Below are 20,400 nucleotides of genomic sequence, written 5' to 3'. Positions count from 1 at the left end.
TACTGTATTATGTTATCAGTTTACATGTATTCACTGTTGATGTTCCAATATATGTTGCAAAAGCGGTTAGAAGAGCACCATGGGGATGCTATTCCTCAGCCTATTTATGGTGTTTCCTATTGTTTGTTAGCATAATAAATGCCCTAAAAACTGAGCATTGGAGCCAACAAAACAATTTGATGATACACTCTAAATTGTACAGTACTTAGATGTGCGTGTGTGTGCGTGTGTCTGGGATATACTCCAGCACCCGCGTGGCCCTCACGAGGATAAACAAATTAGAAAATGGACTTAATTACTCATCGCCTAGTAATTATATGGATAACTACTTTTTACTCAAGTGACATAAATGATAAAAATCCCAAATAAGAATATGACAATGTTGGACTACTGCGCCCATTTCTGCTCAGCAGTCACAATCTAATTTTCTTTTATTATTGACATTGGAAATGAGTCATCCAAGCTCCTCAAGAAGCAAAGACCCACTCTCCAGTGAGCTCCACTATGAGCATGAGGACATATAGCCACAGTCCATAGCAACCAAACCGATTATGACTGTCTAAACCGCTGGTGTCAAAGTCAAGGCCCGGGGGCCAAATCCGGCCCGCCACATCATTTGTTTCGGCCCGCGAAAGCAAATCAAATTTGTGAAATTCCATAATGCTTGCTAAAATCCTAACCATTTCAGATTTTTGCATGTGAACCACAACAACAATCATTAGTCTTGACTTCAGATTTGAAAACTGGTTATTCATTCATTTGATGTGCGCCCTATATGTTATATGTGGAGGGGATTAAACATTCGAATGGCTTCCCCAAATTCATAACGGCCCTCAAGAGGAAACCATAACTACAAAAATTACTTTGACACCCCTGATCTATACCAATTCAATTGTAAGAATGTTGAATCCTCTCCGCATACTACATACAGAACAAAGAACAAATTAACTCATTCACTGCCAGACATGCAAAAATGTGTCCACTGCAGTGCCAGGGTTTTTGTCATTTTCACTCAAATTCCAAGACACAAAGAATATTGAGTTTTCGGACTACATAAACATTCAATATACCATAAGAAACCTTGGGCTCTCTTCTTTCATCAGAAAAAATAGAGTAAATTCCTATCTATTAGCTATCTATTAGCTAGCTAGCTTTCTATCTATTTGCGCGTGTGGCTGCCACTGCTCACCCACAGAAAAACTTATCCTGTGACTGTAAAGTGACCTTGAGAGTTTTGAAAGGTGCTTATAAATGAAATGTATTATGATGTATATATATTATTATAAATTATATGGGTCTGGAGTTATATGAGCTTGAAATGAGGGCGGCTGTCCAAAATAGAATGCAACACATACATATTGGCTTATGTATCGCTTTAACAATAGCCAAAGCTGGAACAAAGCACTAAAATTGAAAAAAAGATAAATACTGCCACCTCATGGAAGGGGAAAAACATTGCCAGAAGGCTGACCAGCGCCTTATCAGCTGTCCCAGCAAGAAAAACAAAAACACAAACAAATTCAGCTCAGACTTTTGTCCTCTATTCCCTGCCCCCAGTCTTCGGTTAAAGCCACGTGATTGGTCAAGAACGTAGCAGTGAGGGGAGGTGGTTTAAACATTAAAGAGACAGGCAGACGACAGTGAGAGAGTCTCAACTTTGATTTCAATGGCAGCGTGTAGACTGCAAGGTTAAAATATCCCATCAATCAGGCTCCACAAACCGCACAAGCCATCTGTACACTTGATGCAAAAAACTATCAACCCAGCTAAACAGAACACAATTGATGAGGAACTAGATAAAATGATCACAGAGAAAGCACCTCGAGGGGATCATTCCTCAAGATGGTGAAAGAAGAAGTTTACGTTCCTCATCAAGTGTTTAATGCTGATGAAAGCGGCCACTCCATTCCATCAAGCCATCAACGACCATCACAAAGGTAAATAAAATGACTTTATTATACTGTACAGTTTATTTATTTAATTATACATAAAAATAAGGTCTATTTTGTGTAGTTTTAAGGCTTAGAAAATTATAAAGTAGAAAATTATGTTTTATGGGGACCTGGGAACGGATTATTCTCATTTTAATGGTTTCCTATGGGAAATGAATTTTTGGGATAGACACTTTTCGCCTTACACACTCTGTCTGGGAACCAATTAAGTTCGTAAGCCAAGGTATCACTGTATTGAAAATTTGTCCCACTCCAGATTTCCACACCAATATCGCTATCAATGTAACCCATTCAAAATGTATAAAAAGCATTTGTCCGTCAGGCGTGACTTCATGTAAAATGCAAGCGTGAGGGGCGGGGGGGTTAATTCAATTCAGGAATACCTTCCGGTGTTGTTTCTTATGACAGTCGTCATGGCAACAGGGCAGGGATTGCTTGAAAAATGTCAGCGCTAAAACAAAAACACAAAAGGATGAATCGTTATGGCCTGATGATTTTCGTGAGATTCCAACGAGCAGGCAATCAAAGTGTTGTTTTTAAAAAACAACGGTTGAAGTTGGGCTAGCGCCATTCGTTATCTCCCCCTTCGAGCTAGCATTAAAAAAAAATCTATTCTTGTTGATGGGAGTGTTTTGCATCGCTGACATTATGCAGTTATTCTTCCAATTTCAGTTTGTCTGCAAAGCGTCTAAATAAACAGTCGCTGTGACCAAACAACCCATGGCCTCATTGTCCTCAACAATCATGTCGTCATTCATGGTGAATTTACTGCGAAAAGAAGCTTTCCCTTTTTGGCCAAGAGCACGTTTAATATTGACTTATTTGCTGTACTTTACAAATCAATTGCACATTCTAAGATGGTCTGTGCTCTCCAACCCCCATGGAAGCCACTACAGCATATTAATTGGAGTCTCCGAGGAAAATTAGGGATTCATTTGAAGTGCTTGGTGCTTAGGTGTGTCATTAGCTGGACTAGCTTCACTTGTGATTCACAATGAGCCGAGCCACATATTTGACATTAGAAAAATTATTTTTCTAATGTCCGAAACGGCTCAAAGCAAATCAAGCATTTCATGTTCCAAGATGCTTGCTAAAGTCTGAAAGAAAATGTACAATTGTCATATGTAAACCACAATAGCAGTCAGTATTCTTGACTTCAGATTTGAAAACTAGTCATTCATAAATTTTTTTGTGCGCTCTGTATTTTTTATTTTTTATTTTATTTTTGGAAAAACGCCTTACTATACATGGTTGTTTCTTTCAGGCTAAGAACTCCTTACTATACATGGTCATTTTCAAAAACACCTTACTATAAATGGTAGTTTTTTTTTCCGGCTAAAAACACCTTAATTTACATGGTCAGGTTTTTTTAGACTAGAAATGCCTTACTGTACATGGTAATTTTTTTCACGCTAAAATACCTTACTATACATGGTCGTTTTTTTCGAGCTAAAATGCCTTACTTCACATGGTCGGTTTTTTTTTTTGGGCTAAAAATGCCTTACTTTACATGGTGGGTTTTTTTGGGCTAAAAATGCCTGACTATATACTTGGTCATTTTTTGGGGTGCTAAAAACACCTTACTATACATGCCCGTCTTTTTGGGGGGGCTAAAATGCCTTACTGTAAATGGTCGTTTTTTTCGGCTAAAAACGCCTTAGTATACATGGTCGTTTTTTTTCGGCTAAAAACGCCTTACTATACATGGTCGTTTTTTTCGGCTAAAAACGCCTTAGTATACATGGTCGTTTTTTTCGGCTAAAAACGCCTTACTATACATGGTCGTTTTTTTTCGGCTAAAAACACCTTACTATACATGGTCGTTTTTTTCGGCTAAAAACGCCTTACTATACATGGTCGTTTTTTTCGGCTAAAAACGCCTTACTATACATGGTCGTTTTTTTTTCGGCTAAAAACGGCTTACTATACATGGTCGTTTTTTTCGGCTAAAAACGCCTTACTATACATGGTCGTTTTTTTCGGCTAAAAACGGCTTACTATACATGGTCGTTTTTTTCAGCTAAAAACGCCTTACTATACATGGTCGTTTTTTTCGGCTAAAAACGCCTTAGTATACATGGTCGCTTTTGTCTGCTAAAAACACCTTACTATACTTGGTTGTTTTTTTTCGGCTAAAAACACCTTACTATACTTGGTTGTTTTTTTTCGGCTAAAAACACCTTACTATACATGGTCGTTTTTTAGGCTAAAACACCTTACTATACATGGTCGTTTTTTGGGGGTCTAAAAACACCTTACTATACATGGTCGTTTTTTGGGGGTCTAAAAACACCTTACTATCCATGGTCGTTTTTTTCGGCTAAAAACGCCTTACTATACATGGTCGTTTTTTTTCCGGCTAAAAACGCCTTAGTATACATGGTCGTTTTTTTCGGCTAAAAACGCCTTACTATACATGGTCGTTTTTTTCAGCTAAAGACGCCTTACTATACATGGTCGTTTTTTTCGGCTAAAAACGCCTTACTATACGTGGTCGTTTTTTTCGGCTAAAAACGCCTTAGTATACATGGTCGTTTTTTTCGGCTAAAAACGCCTTACTATACATTGTCGTTTTTTTCGGCTAAAAACGCCTTACTATACGTGGTCGTTTTTTTCGGCTAAAAACGCCTTAGTATACATGGTCGTTTTTTTCGGCTAAAAACGCCTTACTATACATTGTCGTTTTTTTCGGCTAAAAACGGCTTACTATACATGGTGGTTTTTTTCAGCTAAAAACGCCTTACTATACATGGTCGTTTTTTTCGGCTAAAAACGCCTTAGTATACATGGTCGCTTTTGTCTGCTAAAAACACCTTACTATACTTGGTTGTTTTTTTTCGGCTAAAAACACCTTACTATACATGGTTGTTTTTTTTCGGCTAAAAACACCTTACTATACATGGTCGTTTTTTTCGGCTAAAAACGCCTGAGTATATATGGTCGTTTTTTTCCGGCTAAAAACGCCTTACTACACATGGTCGTTTTTTTCGGCTAAAAACGCCTTAGTATACATGGTCGTTTTTTTCGGCTAAAAACGCCTTACTATACATTGTCGTTTTTTTCGGCTAAAAACGCCTTACTATACATGGTCGTTTTTTAGGCTAAAACACCTTACTATACATGGTCGTTTTTTGGGGGTCTAAAAACACCTTACTATACATGGTCGTTTTTTTCGGCTAAAAACGCCTTACTATACATGGTCGTTTTTTTTCGGCTAAAAACACCTTACTATACATGGTCGTTTTTTTCGGCTAAAAACGCCTTACTATACATGGTCGTTTTTTTCGGCTAAAAACGCCTTACTATACGTGGTCGTTTTTTTCGGCTAAAAACGCCTTAGTATACATGGTCGTTTTTTTCGGCTAAAAACGCCTTACTATACATGGTCGTTTTTTTCGGCTAAAAACGCCTTACTATACATGGTCGTTTTTTTCGGCTAAAAACGCCTGAGTATATATGGTCGTTTTTTTCGGCTAAAAACGCCTTACTACACATGGTCGTTTTTTTCGGCTAAAAACACCTTAGTATACATGGTCGTTTTTTTCGGCTAAAAACGCCTTACTATACATTGTCGTTTTTTTCGGCTAAAAACGCCTTACTATACGTGGTCGTTTTTTTCGGCTAAAAACGCCTTAGTATACATGGTCGTTTTTTTCGTGCTAAAAACGCCTTACTATACATTGTCGTTTTTTTCGGCTAAAAACGGCTTACTATACATGGTCGTTTTTTTCAGCTAAAAACGCCTTACTATACATGGTCGTTTTTTTCGGCTAAAAACGCCTTAGTATACATGGTCGTTTTTTTGTCTGCTAAAAACACCTTACTATACTTGGTTGTTTTTTTTCGGCTAAAAACACCTTACTATACTTGGTTGTTTTTTTTCGGCTAAAAACACCTTACTATACATGGCCGTTTTTTAGGCTAAAACACCTTACTATACATGGTCGTTTTTTGGGGGTCTAAAAACACCTTACCATACATGGTCATTTTTTGGGGGTCTAAAAACACCTTACTATACATGGTCGTTTTTTTCGGCTAAAAACGCCTTACTATACATGGTCGTTTTTTTCGGCTAAAAACGCCTTACTATACATGGTCGTTTTTTTCGGCTAAAAACGCCTTAGTATACATGGTCGTTTTTTTCGGCTAAAAACGCCTTACTATACATGGTCGTTTTTTTCGGCTAAAAACGCCTTACTATACATGGTCGTTTTTTTCGGCTAAAAACGCCTTAGTATACATGGTCGTTTTTTTCGGCTAAAAACGCCTTACTACACATGGTCGTTTTTTTCGGCTAAAAACGCCTTAGTATACATGGTAGTTTTTTTCGGCTAAAAACGCCGTACTATACATGGTAGTTTTTTTCGGCTAAAAACGCCTTACTATACATGGTCGTTTTTTTTTTCGGCTAAAAACGCCTGACTATACATGGTCGTTTTTTTCGTCTAAAAACACCTTACTATACATGGTCGTTTTTTTCGGCTAAAAACGCCTTACTATACATGGTCGTTTTTTTCGGCTAAAAACGCCTTAGTATACATGGTCGTTTTTTTTCAGCTAAAAACGCCTTACTATACGTGGTCGTTTTTTTCGGCTAAAAACGCCTTAGTATACATGGTCGTTTTTTTCGGCTAAAAACGCCTTAGTATACATGGTCGTTTTTTTCGGCTAAAAACGCCTTACTATACATGGTCGTTTTTTTCGGCTAAAAACGCCTTACTATACATTGTCGTTTTTTTTGGCTAAAAACGCCTTAGTATACATGGTCGTTTTTTTCGGCTAAAAACCCCTTAGTATACATGGTCGTTTTTTTCGGCTAAAAACGCCGTACTATACATGGTAGTTTTTTTCGGCTAAAAACGCCTTACTATACATGGTCGTTTTTTTTTTCGGCTAAAAACGCCTTACTATACATGGTCGTTTTTTTCGGCTAAAAACGCCTTACTATACATGGTCGTTTTTTTCGGCTAAAAACGCCTTACTATACATGGTCGCTTTTTTTTCGGCTAAAAACGCCTTAGTATACATGGTCGTTTTTTTCCAGCTAAAAACGCCTTACTATACATGGTCGTTTTTTTCGGCTAAAAACGCCTTAGTATACATGGTCGTTTTGTTCGGCTAAAAACCCCTTAGTATACATGGTCGTTTTTTTCGGCGAAAAACGCCTTACTATACATGGTCGTTTTTTTCGGCTAAAAACGCCTTACTATACATGGTCGTTTTTTTTCGGCTAAAAACGCCTTACTACACATGGTCGTTTTTTTCGGCTAAAAACGCCTTACTATACATGGTCGTTTTTTTCGGCTAAAAACGTCTTACTATACATGGTCGTTTTTTTTTCGGCTAAAAACGCCTTACTATACATGGTCGCTTTTGTTGGCTAAAAACACCTTACTATACTTGGTTGTTTTTTTTCGGCTAAAAACACCTTACTATACTTGGTTGTTGTTTTTTTCGGCTAAAAACACCTTACTATACATGGTCGTTTTTTGGGGGTCTAAAAACACCTTACTATACATGGTCGTTTTTTGGGGTCTAAAAACGCCTTACTATACATGGTCGTTTTTTTTTCCGGGCTGAAACGCCTTCCTCTATTCATGGTCTTTTTTTTCAGCTAAAAACACCTTACTATACATGCTCGTTTTTTTCGGGCTAAAATCACCTTATTATACATGGTGGTGTTTTTAACTTAGAATCAGAATAAAGCCTTCAATAGTCCACCAAGAAGAACACTTGCGGGACACCCAAGTGGAGATAACCGGGATTGAACCCAGGACCTCACACATGCAAAGCATGTACTCTACCCCTGAGCTACATCCCCATTTTACTGATGAGAAAACACCTTACTATAGGTGGTCGTTTTTTAGGCGAAAAACGCCTTACGATAGAGGGTCATTTTTTTTTGGGGGGGGGGGGGGAGCTAAAAACGCCATACTTTATATACATGTTTTTTTTTTTTTTTTTCGGGCTAAAAGCACATTATACATGGTGGTGTTTTTAAATTACGAACAAGAATAAAGCCTTCAATAGTCTACCAAGAAGAACTTTTGCAGACACCCATGTGGAGATGACAGGGATTGAACCCAGGACATCATACATGCAAAGCACATACGCGAGCACTGAGCTACATCCCCATATTACACAACAGAAAACATCTTACTATAGATGTTGTTTTTTTTGGGCTAAAAACGCCTCACTATACATGCTTGTTTTTTTCCCGAGCTAAAAACGCCTTACTGTACGTGGTCGTTTTTTTCAGGCTGAAAATGCCTTACTATACATGGTCATTACTTTTCGGGCTAAAAACGCCTCACTGTACGTGGTATTTTTTTTCGGGCTGAAAACGCCTTACTATACATGGTCGGGGGGGGGGGTTTTCGGTTAAAATGCCTTACTTTACATGGTCATTTTTTGGGGGCTAAAAACGCTTTACGATACATGGTTGTTATTTTTAGGCTAAAAAATGCCTTACTGTACATGGTCGTTTTTTTAAGGCTAAAAACACCTTACTATGCACAGTCGTTTTTTTTTGGCTAAAAAGGCCTCACTGTCCATGGTCAATTTTTTCGGACTAACAACGCCTTACTATACATGGTTATTTTTTTCCATCAAAAATTGCCTTCCGGTACAAGGTCATTTTTTTCAGAACTATAAAACAGCCAAAAAACAGCTTACTATACATGTTTTTTTTTTGCGGGGGGGGGGGGGGATTAAAACCGCCTCACTCTACATGGTCTTTTTTTTGGCCAAAAACACCTCACTATACATGGTCGTTAATTTTTTTTCTTTTGTCTAAAAAAAGACTTATGACACATGGTCGTTTTTGGGGGTTAAAAACAGTGGCAAGTAGTGCATTTCACACATAGGCCTTTAATTGTGTTACGTTTGAATCAATCCAAACTTTAACTAATATATGACGACACAACCTTTACTGCAGCTCCAGCTGCGACTGCGAGTCATATAAAAATGTGGTGTGATCTCATACAAATACACGAGTGGGTATCATTAAGCCTGGAAATAAAGCCTGTGAGAAGACCTTAGTGTCGCCAACCCAAAATCTGATCAGTTAAAACAAGAGTTTCGTCGACATTTATTTTTATGCTCCAGGAGCTGCAGAACTGATTGAAGGCGTCCAGGTAAATTTCTGACCCTGGTAACAAATGTTGGCTGAAATGTGATTGGTTAAATGCTTAAATACGAAAACACACATCTGGAAGCAGCACTACAGGGGAAAAGCAATGAAAGTTAGCTGAAAGACAATTTGGAATCATTTCATAAGAATTCATTGACAAAATATAATTAACATCAGTCTGTCTTCAGATATTTTTAGGCCAGCAGAGAAGGCCTTGCTGGTCCTAACAGTCCACCACTGGAAAAAACCCACACAAGGGTCGCTTGGTGGTTTTCCAATGGCGCCCCCTCCCGTTCAAACATCGATTTTCATTCACTTTGAATCAAATTCAGTTGAGTTGTTTTTCGTTGAGTCTGATTGCGACGACATTGTGAATAAACAACAAACGTATTAAGTGGAAAGAGCGCTTAAGACCGCTGGTGGTCGTGCAATTAACAATTGAGCAGCGATGGGCGATCACCGGTGGGACACGGGGGAAAAGCTTTATTGACTCTCAATTCGTCGGCAACCATGTCCGTGCCGCGGAACTGAGAAATGCAATAATGAAGCTCAAGATTTGATTGCGGGGGCACTCGTGGGACATTGCGGACAAATGACTGGAGGAAGAACCAAAGCCCCTCCTCACAAATTCAGACACTGACTACAAATTCACGGACAGCCATCACACTATGGCGGCAACCATCGAATATACAATATACGTAAGTAGACATATCCAATTACATACTTCAATCCAGATTCTAGAGTCGCCACATTTCCATGGTGAATGTTAATCATTGGAGGTTACTTTTGAATCCCTTAAAATATATTACACCTTGGATATACTTTTACAGTATTTTTTTTTTTTTGTGCTTAAGGACATTTTTTGATATTTAAAGGACAACCGACGCCTCCGGGCAAGTTGTGTCCATAATTTGTAAAATGTCTTCAAATGACTTCTACTGAGCGTATTTTACAAAGATTCCACGGCATATAGCTATATTTTACGTTTTAAGACTCGTGCTGAATATTCAGGAAGTGTTGTTTTTGAGTTGGTGACGATTCCTGACGTCACGGAGGGAACGCCCCTGACTGAGAAAGCGACACACAATGCATTTTGCGGTACTTTATTTGGTCTGAAAACTTCGTGTTGATGGCGAAATTAGAAGGAAAACACATAAATAATGCGATGGTGAATCGTTGTGTGTTGCACCAAAACTACTATTTGATACTAGTTGACACAAATTCCCAGCAGACAAATCAGCCCATTTCCAACGGAGCTTCGGCGCCATCTTTTGCATTTTCTGGGACGCTACACATCAGTCCTGATGCCTCAAAATTACTGGGAAGAACTTCTTTAATCGATTGCAAACATGTATTCTTTCCTCTGCAGAACTATTTGAATCATATTCATATCTGGATGAGAGAAAAGAAAGCATCTTCTCTGAATCTGAAGCCATTGTTTTGATTCTTGAGCAAGGCAAGACGTCTTGGCGTGACATCACGAACAAGGGGGCGGGACCTTCCACTTCCGGGTTCAATTTGAAGTAGTTTTGGACACTAATTCATTTTGATTGGTGTTTTGCATTTAACTAAAAATATCATCCTGCGTGTTTTGGGTATTTTAGATGCTATAAAACGTTTTTCTGATGTCAGTTAGGAAACAAAAAAGTGTCCTTTAAACGTAGTCGACTTGAAGCTATACTGCCATCTGCTGTACATGTCTGGAATAGCCGAAGCAGGGTAGACAAAAGCGAATTGTCATGTGTTTGAAATAATTTATTAATTCTTTATAAATGGCAATATAACAGATTTATGATCAGCATATATGTATATAAATTATGTACAGAGCAACACATTGGTAAAAAAAATGACTGGGCTGAGCTGTGTGCTTAAGTTTTCAGTGTTACAAGGCGGTAAGTGAGATCCTTTGATCCTTTCATTGAAAAATAATAAAGACAATCGTCAATGGTGGATATTGATGATCCATTGTGTGAGGTTTCTTGTGGAACGTTACCACATCTCAGGTGGAAGGGGGAGGGGCAGCAGTTGTCCAAGATTAAGAAAGACTGCAATTTGACTGTTTGGATTCTCGACCCTAAAAGAAAGATAAAATAATTTTTTATAATCAACTTATTTCATCAGACTTTTAACCAAACAACTCCAAATTCCCATTTCTCCTCGTGGAAAAAAAAGATGCCATATTGGCCATGTACCTACATGCTAGAATGCTAATGTCGGCTAACTGTTCCGGCCGATACCTGTCTCTGCTGCTGGCGCCTGTATTCTTCCTCGCTGGCGGCCAGGGCTTGAGCCAGCGCTAGATCCTCCTGCTCCTGTGGACTGAAGCACAACCACACTCTGAAAATATACTGATTCATTTGTTCACTTGAGTAAAAAATAAAATACAAATAAATACATATCTGAACAACATAGTTTCCCACTTTTAGTACCAGCCCAGTTGTTCGGCTAAAAGAAGATTTTTAAAAAAAAAAAATCTGCTATACGTGCATAATTGAAAAGCCTTTTCACTGCCAGACAATGTGCAATAATGTGTCCACTCCATTGCCAGGGTTGTTGTCATTTTCACCTAAATTGCAGGACCCACATAATATTGAGTTTTCCCAAATGTGTGTTTGTGGGTCAATTTGAATATTAACAGAAAACAATAAAATGCAAATATTGAAATAATTCAGTTCAGATGTATTATATATTATGCTGAAAGGGCAAGTCAAGTAAAAAAAACAAAATGTTGACAAAATATCATAGAGCAACCTGCTCACCTGAGGGTGGGCTGTGTGGGTGGTCTGGACTCGGCTAATGACATCTCGAGAGCTCTTTGTAAGGCCTGCTCGTCAGACTGAAAGCAGAGGAGACAAACGGTCACGTGACTCGTTTTAATATGGACGTCGCAGGCAACGCGCTTGCCATACCATGCCCGCCTGGAAGGATGCAGATGGCTGCGCCACATTCTGTGCTGATAGTGAGGACGCCATGGGGCGGCTCGTGCTTGAACGGGACGGGAAAGAAATCAGTGTCAAAATCCAGCAGTGATTCCAAACAGTGTGGCTCCCTCTAGTGGTTCAACCACAGCATTGATGCTCAAATTATGCATATGACAGTGGCTTAGAATAATATTTGTGATACTTTTCAGATATAAAGCCATTTCCTAGTTTTTGACCATCAATGACAGTACAGTTATACCTCGGCTTACAAACGCCTTACATCACGAACCTTTTGCCTCACGAACATTAAATTCGCGAGCATATCGTCTTGGCTAACGAACTAGTCTTCGGCGGACGAACCAAACCACACAGTGCCACGGTGGCTAGCAGACTAGTTTTCGGCGGATGAACATCAAACCACACGGTCGAACAGTGCCACGGTGGCTGGCGGAATAGTTTTCTACACACCCTTGCCTTGAGTGCAGGCGTGGTTTGTTATCGAGTGGAGTAATTTTGCTATTCTTCTTCTTTTCCTTTCGGCTTTTCCCTTCAAGGGGTCGCCACAGCGAATCAGTGTCCTCCATCTTCAGAGGCTTGATTCGCATATTTGTTTTGGCCAAGCTTTTACGTTGGATGCTCTTCCTTACATGACCCTCTGTATTTATCCAGGCTTGGGACCGGCACAAGAAGACGCTGGCTTATGTCCCCTTGTGGCTATATAACAAGCAACTCTATGAATTTAAAGAGTTTTCCATTCACCCTTTCCTTGAGTGCAGACGTGGTTTGTTATCGAGTGGAGTACTTTTGCTCTTATGGGACCAAAAAAGACCATACCCCAAGCCGAAGAGGACACAAAAGAAAATTACGGTCGAGCAGAAGAAAGAGATGATCGAGAAACACAAACGAGGTGTTCGTTTGTGTGACTTAGCGTCCCAGTACCAGTATGCTAAGTCAACCATTGCGACGTGTGGCTATAGGTGTTTCTGTGTTGTCTAGGCAACGGTTTCAGGCAATAGAAGAGGTTGAAAAAAATCTGTTGATTTTGATTAACGAAAAGCACCTAGCATGGGACAGTGTGAGTGAAGGTGTTATCGCCGAGAAAGCACGGCAACTTCACTCGGATATCATCAAGAGGGAACTACATCAGCGACCATCACAAAGGTAAATAAATGACTTTATTATACAGTACAGTTTATTTCTTTAATTACAATCCAATAGCACATTTATTATACATAGAATAAGGTCTATTTTGTGTAGTTTAAGGCTTATTTAGTAGAAAAATTGTTTTATGGGGACCTGGGAATGGATTATTCTAATTTTCAATGGTTTCGTATGGGAAATAAATGTTCGGGAGACTTTTCGCCTTACACACACTTGCTGGTAACCAATTAAGTTCGTGAGCTGACGTATCACTGTACATTATGATGTACTTAAACGTGGATCATGATAGCATTAGGACGGCCAAGTACTTTTCCCAGATGGCAATTGATGTAAAAAGAGCCAAACAAACAATGGCAAAGTAGCCTCAAATTTTATGATGGTTTCTTTTTCCTTACTTGCTATTGTGGCCTCTGCTGGGCACACTGCCACCATTAGAAACCGATTTAGAGTGTCCCGAAGAGGAAGAGGCGGAGGAGGAGGAGGAAGAATCCCGAGCCCTCATTAAAGCAGCGTGCCTGCGACAAAATATATCACCACCATGAAAATAGATCCTCAGCATTCTTACTCAAATCGGATATTATTGTACAAGTACCTACCCGGATTGGGATAGAGGTTTGCCATCTGTCTTACAATCGTGGTCGAGTGGGTGTCGGTGTTTAAGACAGTAATTTAAATGACACTGGTCACATGTTACACGCATCATTTCTTTCTGCTTGCAGCCTCCTTTGGAACATTTGTTGGTGAATATCTGCAATGGAGAATTGGAACTGTTATGACCAGATACGGGTAAAATTAAAGGAGTTAGTGTGAGAAAATAAAAATGTTACAAGAACTATTCTCCCTCAATACTGCGATTTAATATGGATTTTTTTCAAGGTCAGTATAATTTTTAACAAAAACATTTCGGTACAACTCTCGGCTGAATGATTATCATTAATTTATATTCGTTGTACTAAGTATTAATTTAAGTATTAATTTATATTCATTCAAAAAAGGTTCCATTATGGGGACTTTCAAACCCCATGATATGGGGTAAAATTTGAGAACACGTTTTTGAACTAACCTTTCTTTTCCGCTGTGCAGGGTCTGATTTGCAATCCCGATCAATGTGCTCCCCGACTTTAATATCGGGCATCTCTCCTCTTTTGATGGGAATTGGAATGTTGCACAGTGGGCACACAGGGACCTGAATATCCTTTGGGGGGAGTGGGGAGAATCACCTTATTTAAAATACCCTAAAAGTATATACATCTTTAAAAATAAAACTGGCGCTGTTTAATGTTTGTGTAATGCAAGTTTTAGCAGTTATGTGGTCATATATGTGCAGTTTGGGTTGTGTCAGGTGGCCATTAAATGTAATGCAAAAACGTGTGACTTGAACTGGACTTGGATATAGATATGAATTCCGAATTGACTGCAGTGAAAATCCAATTGCACTACTGTGGATTGGATTTGCCTTTATTAGTCTCGCAGTGGAGAAATTTAAATTTCACAGCAGCAAAGTGATAAAAGGACTGAAAGTAGAAAAACAAAATACATGAGCTGCTGGAAAGGCAGCCACTTTAGCGGCGCTGTCAGTCAAAAGAAAAAAAACTACATAACAAATAACATGACAAACAGAGAGTCATTCATTCTTAAGCACTTTCTGTAGCCTCTTTGTCACACGAAGCAGTAACAGATGAAAAAGGAGAGGATCAAAGCGTCTCTTCATCAGTGGATCAGGGACTTACCTTTTTGTAAGACGAGGTACAGTTGTGGTGCGCATAAGTTACGTGGTCCTTGCAAAATATCTCTTGACAAGCATCACATTTCATGGGAAGGAAATCTGGCGTGACAACGTATTGTTATTATTTTTCATGTTCTGTTACGACACATCCCGATCTGGCTTTTCTCTCTTACCTAAACGCTTGCAGGTCTTCTCTGAACAGTGCTCCCCCAAATCTGGAAACTCCATGGCATTCAAATAGAAGGCTCAACTAAAGAATGAAAACGGAGTAACTTTTAATTGATGATTTGATGTTAGCAGAAACGGTGACAGTGATGATGTAAACACATTCCTACGGGTGTTTGCTAGCGAGCTAGTAGCATTAGCTGCCGTTATGTCAAGTCATCGTTACTTTGCAAAGAAAAAAACACATCTGTACGTTCACCATCACATCAGGACGTGAAAGACTGTGAACTATTCACTCGGTAACGCCGGGGTATCACGTATTTGGTTTTCCATCATGAATCGAGAAGAAAACTAAGAATTACAAATCACCAACCAGAGCATACACTAGTTGTGCTATGCTAACTCAAAAGATTAACGATGGGTTTAGTTACATAACTAATGTAGGTGAAAGTCATTATGCACTGACACATTCGGGTTAATAATACGATACTATTTGGCGCAAGCGTTCTGATTTCTCTCTGTCACTTCAGAGCTAGGAACTAGCAAGTGGCTAACATCAATATTATTATACTATACTTCCGATATAAACATACCAATAAATCAGTAACGTCGTTAAATGTAAAATATTCCAGAATTGCCCAGTCTCGTCTGCTGAAAAAAACAATGATCATTTTTGTAGGCGGTTAGTTAAAATTAGAGCGAATTAGCTTTAGCTCGATAGTTGGAGACGTGATGTTTTTACTCACCGGTTGCAATCTCGTTTTGGTCTTTCAGTCATACAACGATAGCAAAAAATGAAAAACTTAATGAAACCGAGTGTCAATTTTTATTCGCGTTTGATCAACACCGTGTAATGTTTGCAATTCTCGAGACGACAAACATAAACACATCTCACTAGCCTCAACCGGGGGTATTTGTGCTGTGTCAAACACTGACTACCCACAATGACGTCATTTGTGACTTCACGCGTGACTCGCAATGTCGTCATCCGCAATGGTCGGGAACGGACTGGAAAATTCCAGGTGTTACTGGACTTTTTTTTAAATACACACCGATCATATTTTTTTTACAATTCATTTCAATCACAAGTTCGCTTAACGTTATAATTCATCTTTTGCGAGTTGACAAACGTCATTTACTCCTTTTAATGATTATCTAGATTTATACATCTTAATTTCCAAATAAGACTTTCAATTCATAATACATGTATTATACACAGAATGACATTCATCCATTTTTGTAATGTATTTATTGTTATATAGTCACGCATAAAGGGGAAAAGCAAACTCCACATAAGACCAGAGCTGTAAGGTGGACGTGCTAACCAGCCACATTAAATAATTATTTTATTGATATTTATTCCATACGCATTTTAAAGTAATAAATGTCTTTTTTTAGCGTGATTAGTTTATTTTTAATCTTCCTTGCTGCTCTTTGTACTTTGTATTCAAAATTTCATTGAGTAGTGATACCACTGTCCGCCAACAACCACTAGAGGGCGACATTGCTCTGCTTATCGATACGGGAAGGTTTATTGAGGAATGGATAAAATGTCACAGATGATCAGGGTCAAGGAGGGTTCATCAGTTTTACAGCAGCCGGATGATATTTAGAGAACACAAGTCTCACTTTGACATTAACAAAAAATGTACAGTTATCTTAGATTAGATACAAGAAACAAAATGTCTGCGTGTGTGTGAGTGTGTGTGTGTGTGTGTGTGTGTGTGTGTGTGTGTGTGTGTGTGTGTGTGTGTGTGTGTGTGTGTGTGTGTGTGTGTGTGTGTGTGTGTGTGTGTGTGTGTGTGTGTGTGTGTGTGTGTGTGTGTGTGTGTGTGTGTGTGCGTGCGTGTGCGCGCGCGCGCGTGTGTGTGTGTGTGTGCGTGTGTGTGTGCGTGTGTGTGTGTGTGTGCGTGTGTGTGTGTGTGTGTGTGTGTGTGTGTGTGTGTGTGTGTGTGTGTGTGTGTGTGTGTGTGTGTGTGTGTGTATGGGGGCGGGTCTGCATTTTGTGCAGTCATCTGTTATTTGGTGCAGATTTTAACCGTCGTTATTCTCTTGGGTTTGAGATATTTTTGTGTAGAGGCAGATGGCATAGCGACAGAACATAATGGACAACTTGCCAAGCCAAGTTTTCATCATGCTAACTACATCTCTCAGGCCTTGCATATGGAGCTAAGTTTACCTTTATGCTAACTCTTCCAAGAGTGTCCCCATTCAATGCGGGGCCTCCGTTTGCAGGCCGAAGATGAATTCATGTGAAAATATAAAACGTCTGGAACTATATGGAAAAAAACTGTTGTTAAGAGGGGAGCTGTCCTGGCTAGATTTAATCATTTTCAAATCACTTCTAATCAGTTCGCTCATGTTGTAAAGACATATTGTTACTTTTTTATTTTAGAAGCAGACCTTTCCCCAGAACATGTTTGCCTTTAAGGAAGTTCCACTGTAGCGATAAAGCAAATAATCATAATGAGGATGTATTTTATCAATTTCAATACAGTACTGCATGGAATCGAGTGTTACGATTTCCAAGGTGATGGTGGTGGATCTTATAAAAGTAGGCAGGAGGGAGGAGCAGAGTGCCTTTGTCAAACTGTATTAAATAAAGTCAGCAGGACCAAAAATCTCAAAAAAACAAAGTCATCAGAACAAAAAGGTCCAAAGTAGAAAACAAAACCATGAGGAAAACTTGGCAAGACAAAACAAACCTGACCCGGTGAAACAAACAATGCCCATGCAGGGAGTCATTTGAATTGCCACTGATTAAAATGACCCACACCTGTGCAGCTGCAGGCAGGGCCCTACAGTGCCACCCGTTGGTCCCAAATTGAAACGTGAGATCTAAATTTTTGTCAAGAGTCCATTTCGACAAAAATTGGCCTCCCATGACCGCAATCATTTTTTGATTATAATAAATAAATGGCTTCAAAGTTTGCTTCACTTTATTTTTGATGTCTGAAAGGTGAATCACAATAATAATAAGGAGGGAGCACTCTTTATCCAGTGCTGTAATTAACAAGGGTATAAATGCAGTTGAAGAAAGCAAGAGGAAGAGAAGAGGAAGGGAGGGTGGAGGGAGGATGGAAAAACATGCAAATGATTCCACACAAAGGCCCTTGCAAATTGGCGTCACCATTTCTCAAATTATATCATTACTATATTTTGAAAATGTTAATCTGTTGAGCGGATTTCCCCGGGGAGTTTAGTAAATTAGTTCTATTTCCGAAGCTGCCTGCCTCTCTGCAAGAAAAAGGGGGGGGGAAAGCACGTCGATGACAAGCACCTCTGATTTGCTGATTACAATTATAGACTCCCCACTTTGGGCTCCTTCAAGCATTCATAATTTTCGGCATATTAAGCACGTTTTTAGCAAAGGTGATAAGTCACTTTTAATTGAAATGAAATGATTATTTTAATGGAAGTTTGGTTATTATTATTATTATGGGGAGGCATGAGTCGGTGGGAGCTTCATTTTTAACATGAAGTAGAGAGAGAGAGAGAGAGAGAGAGAGAGAGAGAGAGAGAGAGAGAGAGAGAGAGAGAGAGAGAGAGAGAGAGAGAGAGAGAGAGAGAGAGAGAGAGAGAGATGAGTACGGAGGGGATTTTGAAGGGCATTAGGATGTCAGGATTGAATGAGGTAATTTGAATGGAATTACTTTCTCTTCAATCAGAAAACGAACTGAATTAAAAAGTCCAAATCAATCGCTTTCACTTCTCCATTCTACTTTGACAGCGGCACAATTACAGATAATTAGATGGGAGGAAACTTTTAATTGTGGGATTAGAAGGGGTGGTGAAGTGGGGGGGGGGGTGGCTGCAGAGCATTTGAAAGGATCAGAGCGAGAGGGGGGGCATGGAGTGGGGTCGAGGGGGTATTTCCAGGCACTTCCTTTATTATTTATTTATTTATTTATTTGGTTATTTATTTATTTAGTTGTTACATTGCTTCAAAATCGAATCAAAGGATTTGGAGTGGTTTAAAATGGCAAGTAACACCCCCCGCCCAACATATCTCTGTTTTTATACTGTTTTAATTGGAATTGCATCTAGTTCATTCAAATCGTCCAGGAAATAAAAAATAAATAAATAAAACAATTAATTTAGATTTAATTCTATAATTATCACCAAATGAAATAATGCGCAACCTAATTTAGATGGTTAAAAATTAACGTGCGTGAAGTTAATTGAGAAATTAAACCCCCCACCCCCTCCCCTAAACAGCCGCCTATTAATTTTTCCTGCCTAATTAAAATGAATTTGATGCATCTTTGTTGGCACTCGCGGATGGGCATCGCGATAAGGGCTTGATACTATGTACTTGTATGCTGTTTGTGCGTTTGTGTGTGTGCGCGCGTGTTTCTGTGTATATGTGCAGGATGAACTGGTGTGTTATATTTCATTTACTTTCAACCAGGTTTTTAGATTGATAAAATACGTTGAAATTACCACCAAAAAAGTGGGCGTAAGAGTTTAAATAAGCAATACTGAATATAGCTCGGGTACGTAAAAGACGCACCAAAAGGAGGAGCAAAAAACTACCATCAACATAAACTGAAGCAAAGAAAGCAAGTTGTTCGCTCCAAAGCAATTTTCTGAATTGTTGTTTCACTAGTTTTACTCCCTGCATGGTGCTTTCACCATCTCTGTGACAATACGTCATTTCCTGATAGTTGTCCATGTTAAGCGCCTTGTTACAGCTACATAATAATATTAATAATAATAACAAATGTTTTTTACAAGTGCCTTTCAACACTCTCAAGGACACTACAGTCACAGGATAAGAAGTTTTTTTTCTGCGGTTGAGCAGCCAGACGCGCCAGCTTCACTCAACCCTGAAGTGGCAGTGTACCCCACTAACGCAATATAAAATGGGCCATCGGCACAATAACATGTAAATAAAGTAAAACAAAAATCATTTGAACTCCAATATAACATGGTCATCATCACAATGACATTCAAATAAAGTAAAACTACTCACCATTTGATGACAATGCTCGGATCTTACCTTGAAATGGGCATACGTTTTTCCTTCATTTATAAACGCTAACTAGCTAGCTGTGTCCTTGCTTTAGTTGTACAAAATGGAGGATTGTTGGGATTAATAAATTGCAAATTGAGTGTCAAAATGAAATATTTGACAAACTATATTACAGAGGCCATAAGATAGCAGAAATATGCCATTTGTCTTTATTTTATTTATCTATTCACAGTTACTGCTGTTGTTAAAACACTATACCTATCAATATGTATTGTATTGGATTGTATTTTGTCCTCCAATAATGAAAACCTGTTATCTGATAACATGATCAAATGTCCACTGCAGTAATTAATCCAAAAGGGTTTTAT

General features: G+C 38.9%; 1 protein-coding gene across 3 annotated transcripts; it reads right to left on the bottom strand.

The window, feature by feature from the left end:
- Positions 1-10,826: 10,826 nt before the first annotated feature.
- Positions 10,827-15,994, bottom strand: zfand2a (zinc finger, AN1-type domain 2A). 3 transcript variants are annotated; one of them, XM_089019405.1, is made up of 10 exons: positions 15,804-15,994; positions 15,066-15,142; positions 14,897-14,991; positions 14,230-14,361; positions 13,763-13,914; positions 13,562-13,681; positions 11,994-12,069; positions 11,844-11,920; positions 11,281-11,403; positions 10,827-11,158 (listed from the first exon to the last, which is right to left on the bottom strand). In XM_089019405.1, exons 2-9 carry the CDS (start codon positions 15,118-15,120, stop codon positions 11,292-11,294), a joined length of 819 nt encoding a protein of 272 aa, XP_088875531.1. In that variant the 5' UTR covers positions 15,121-15,142; positions 15,804-15,994; the 3' UTR covers positions 10,827-11,158; positions 11,281-11,291. The 3 variants fall into 3 exon arrangements, with proteins under 3 accessions (XP_088875531.1, XP_088875530.1, XP_088875529.1); XM_089019404.1 differs by having other exon boundaries at positions 11,322-11,403; positions 15,066-15,137; XM_089019403.1 differs by having other exon boundaries at positions 11,322-11,403; positions 15,804-15,993.
- Positions 15,995-20,400: the final 4,406 nt, after the last annotated feature.

The sequence above is a fragment of the Hippocampus bargibanti genome, linkage group LG17 (genome assembly GCF_051943395.1).
Source record: "Hippocampus bargibanti isolate YZ-2025 linkage group LG17, ASM5194339v1, whole genome shotgun sequence".
Classification (NCBI taxonomy): Eukaryota; Metazoa; Chordata; class Actinopteri; order Syngnathiformes; family Syngnathidae; genus Hippocampus; species Hippocampus bargibanti.
Note: the sequence above shows the minus strand (reverse complement) of the source record. Positions and strands in the feature narration are given on the sequence as shown.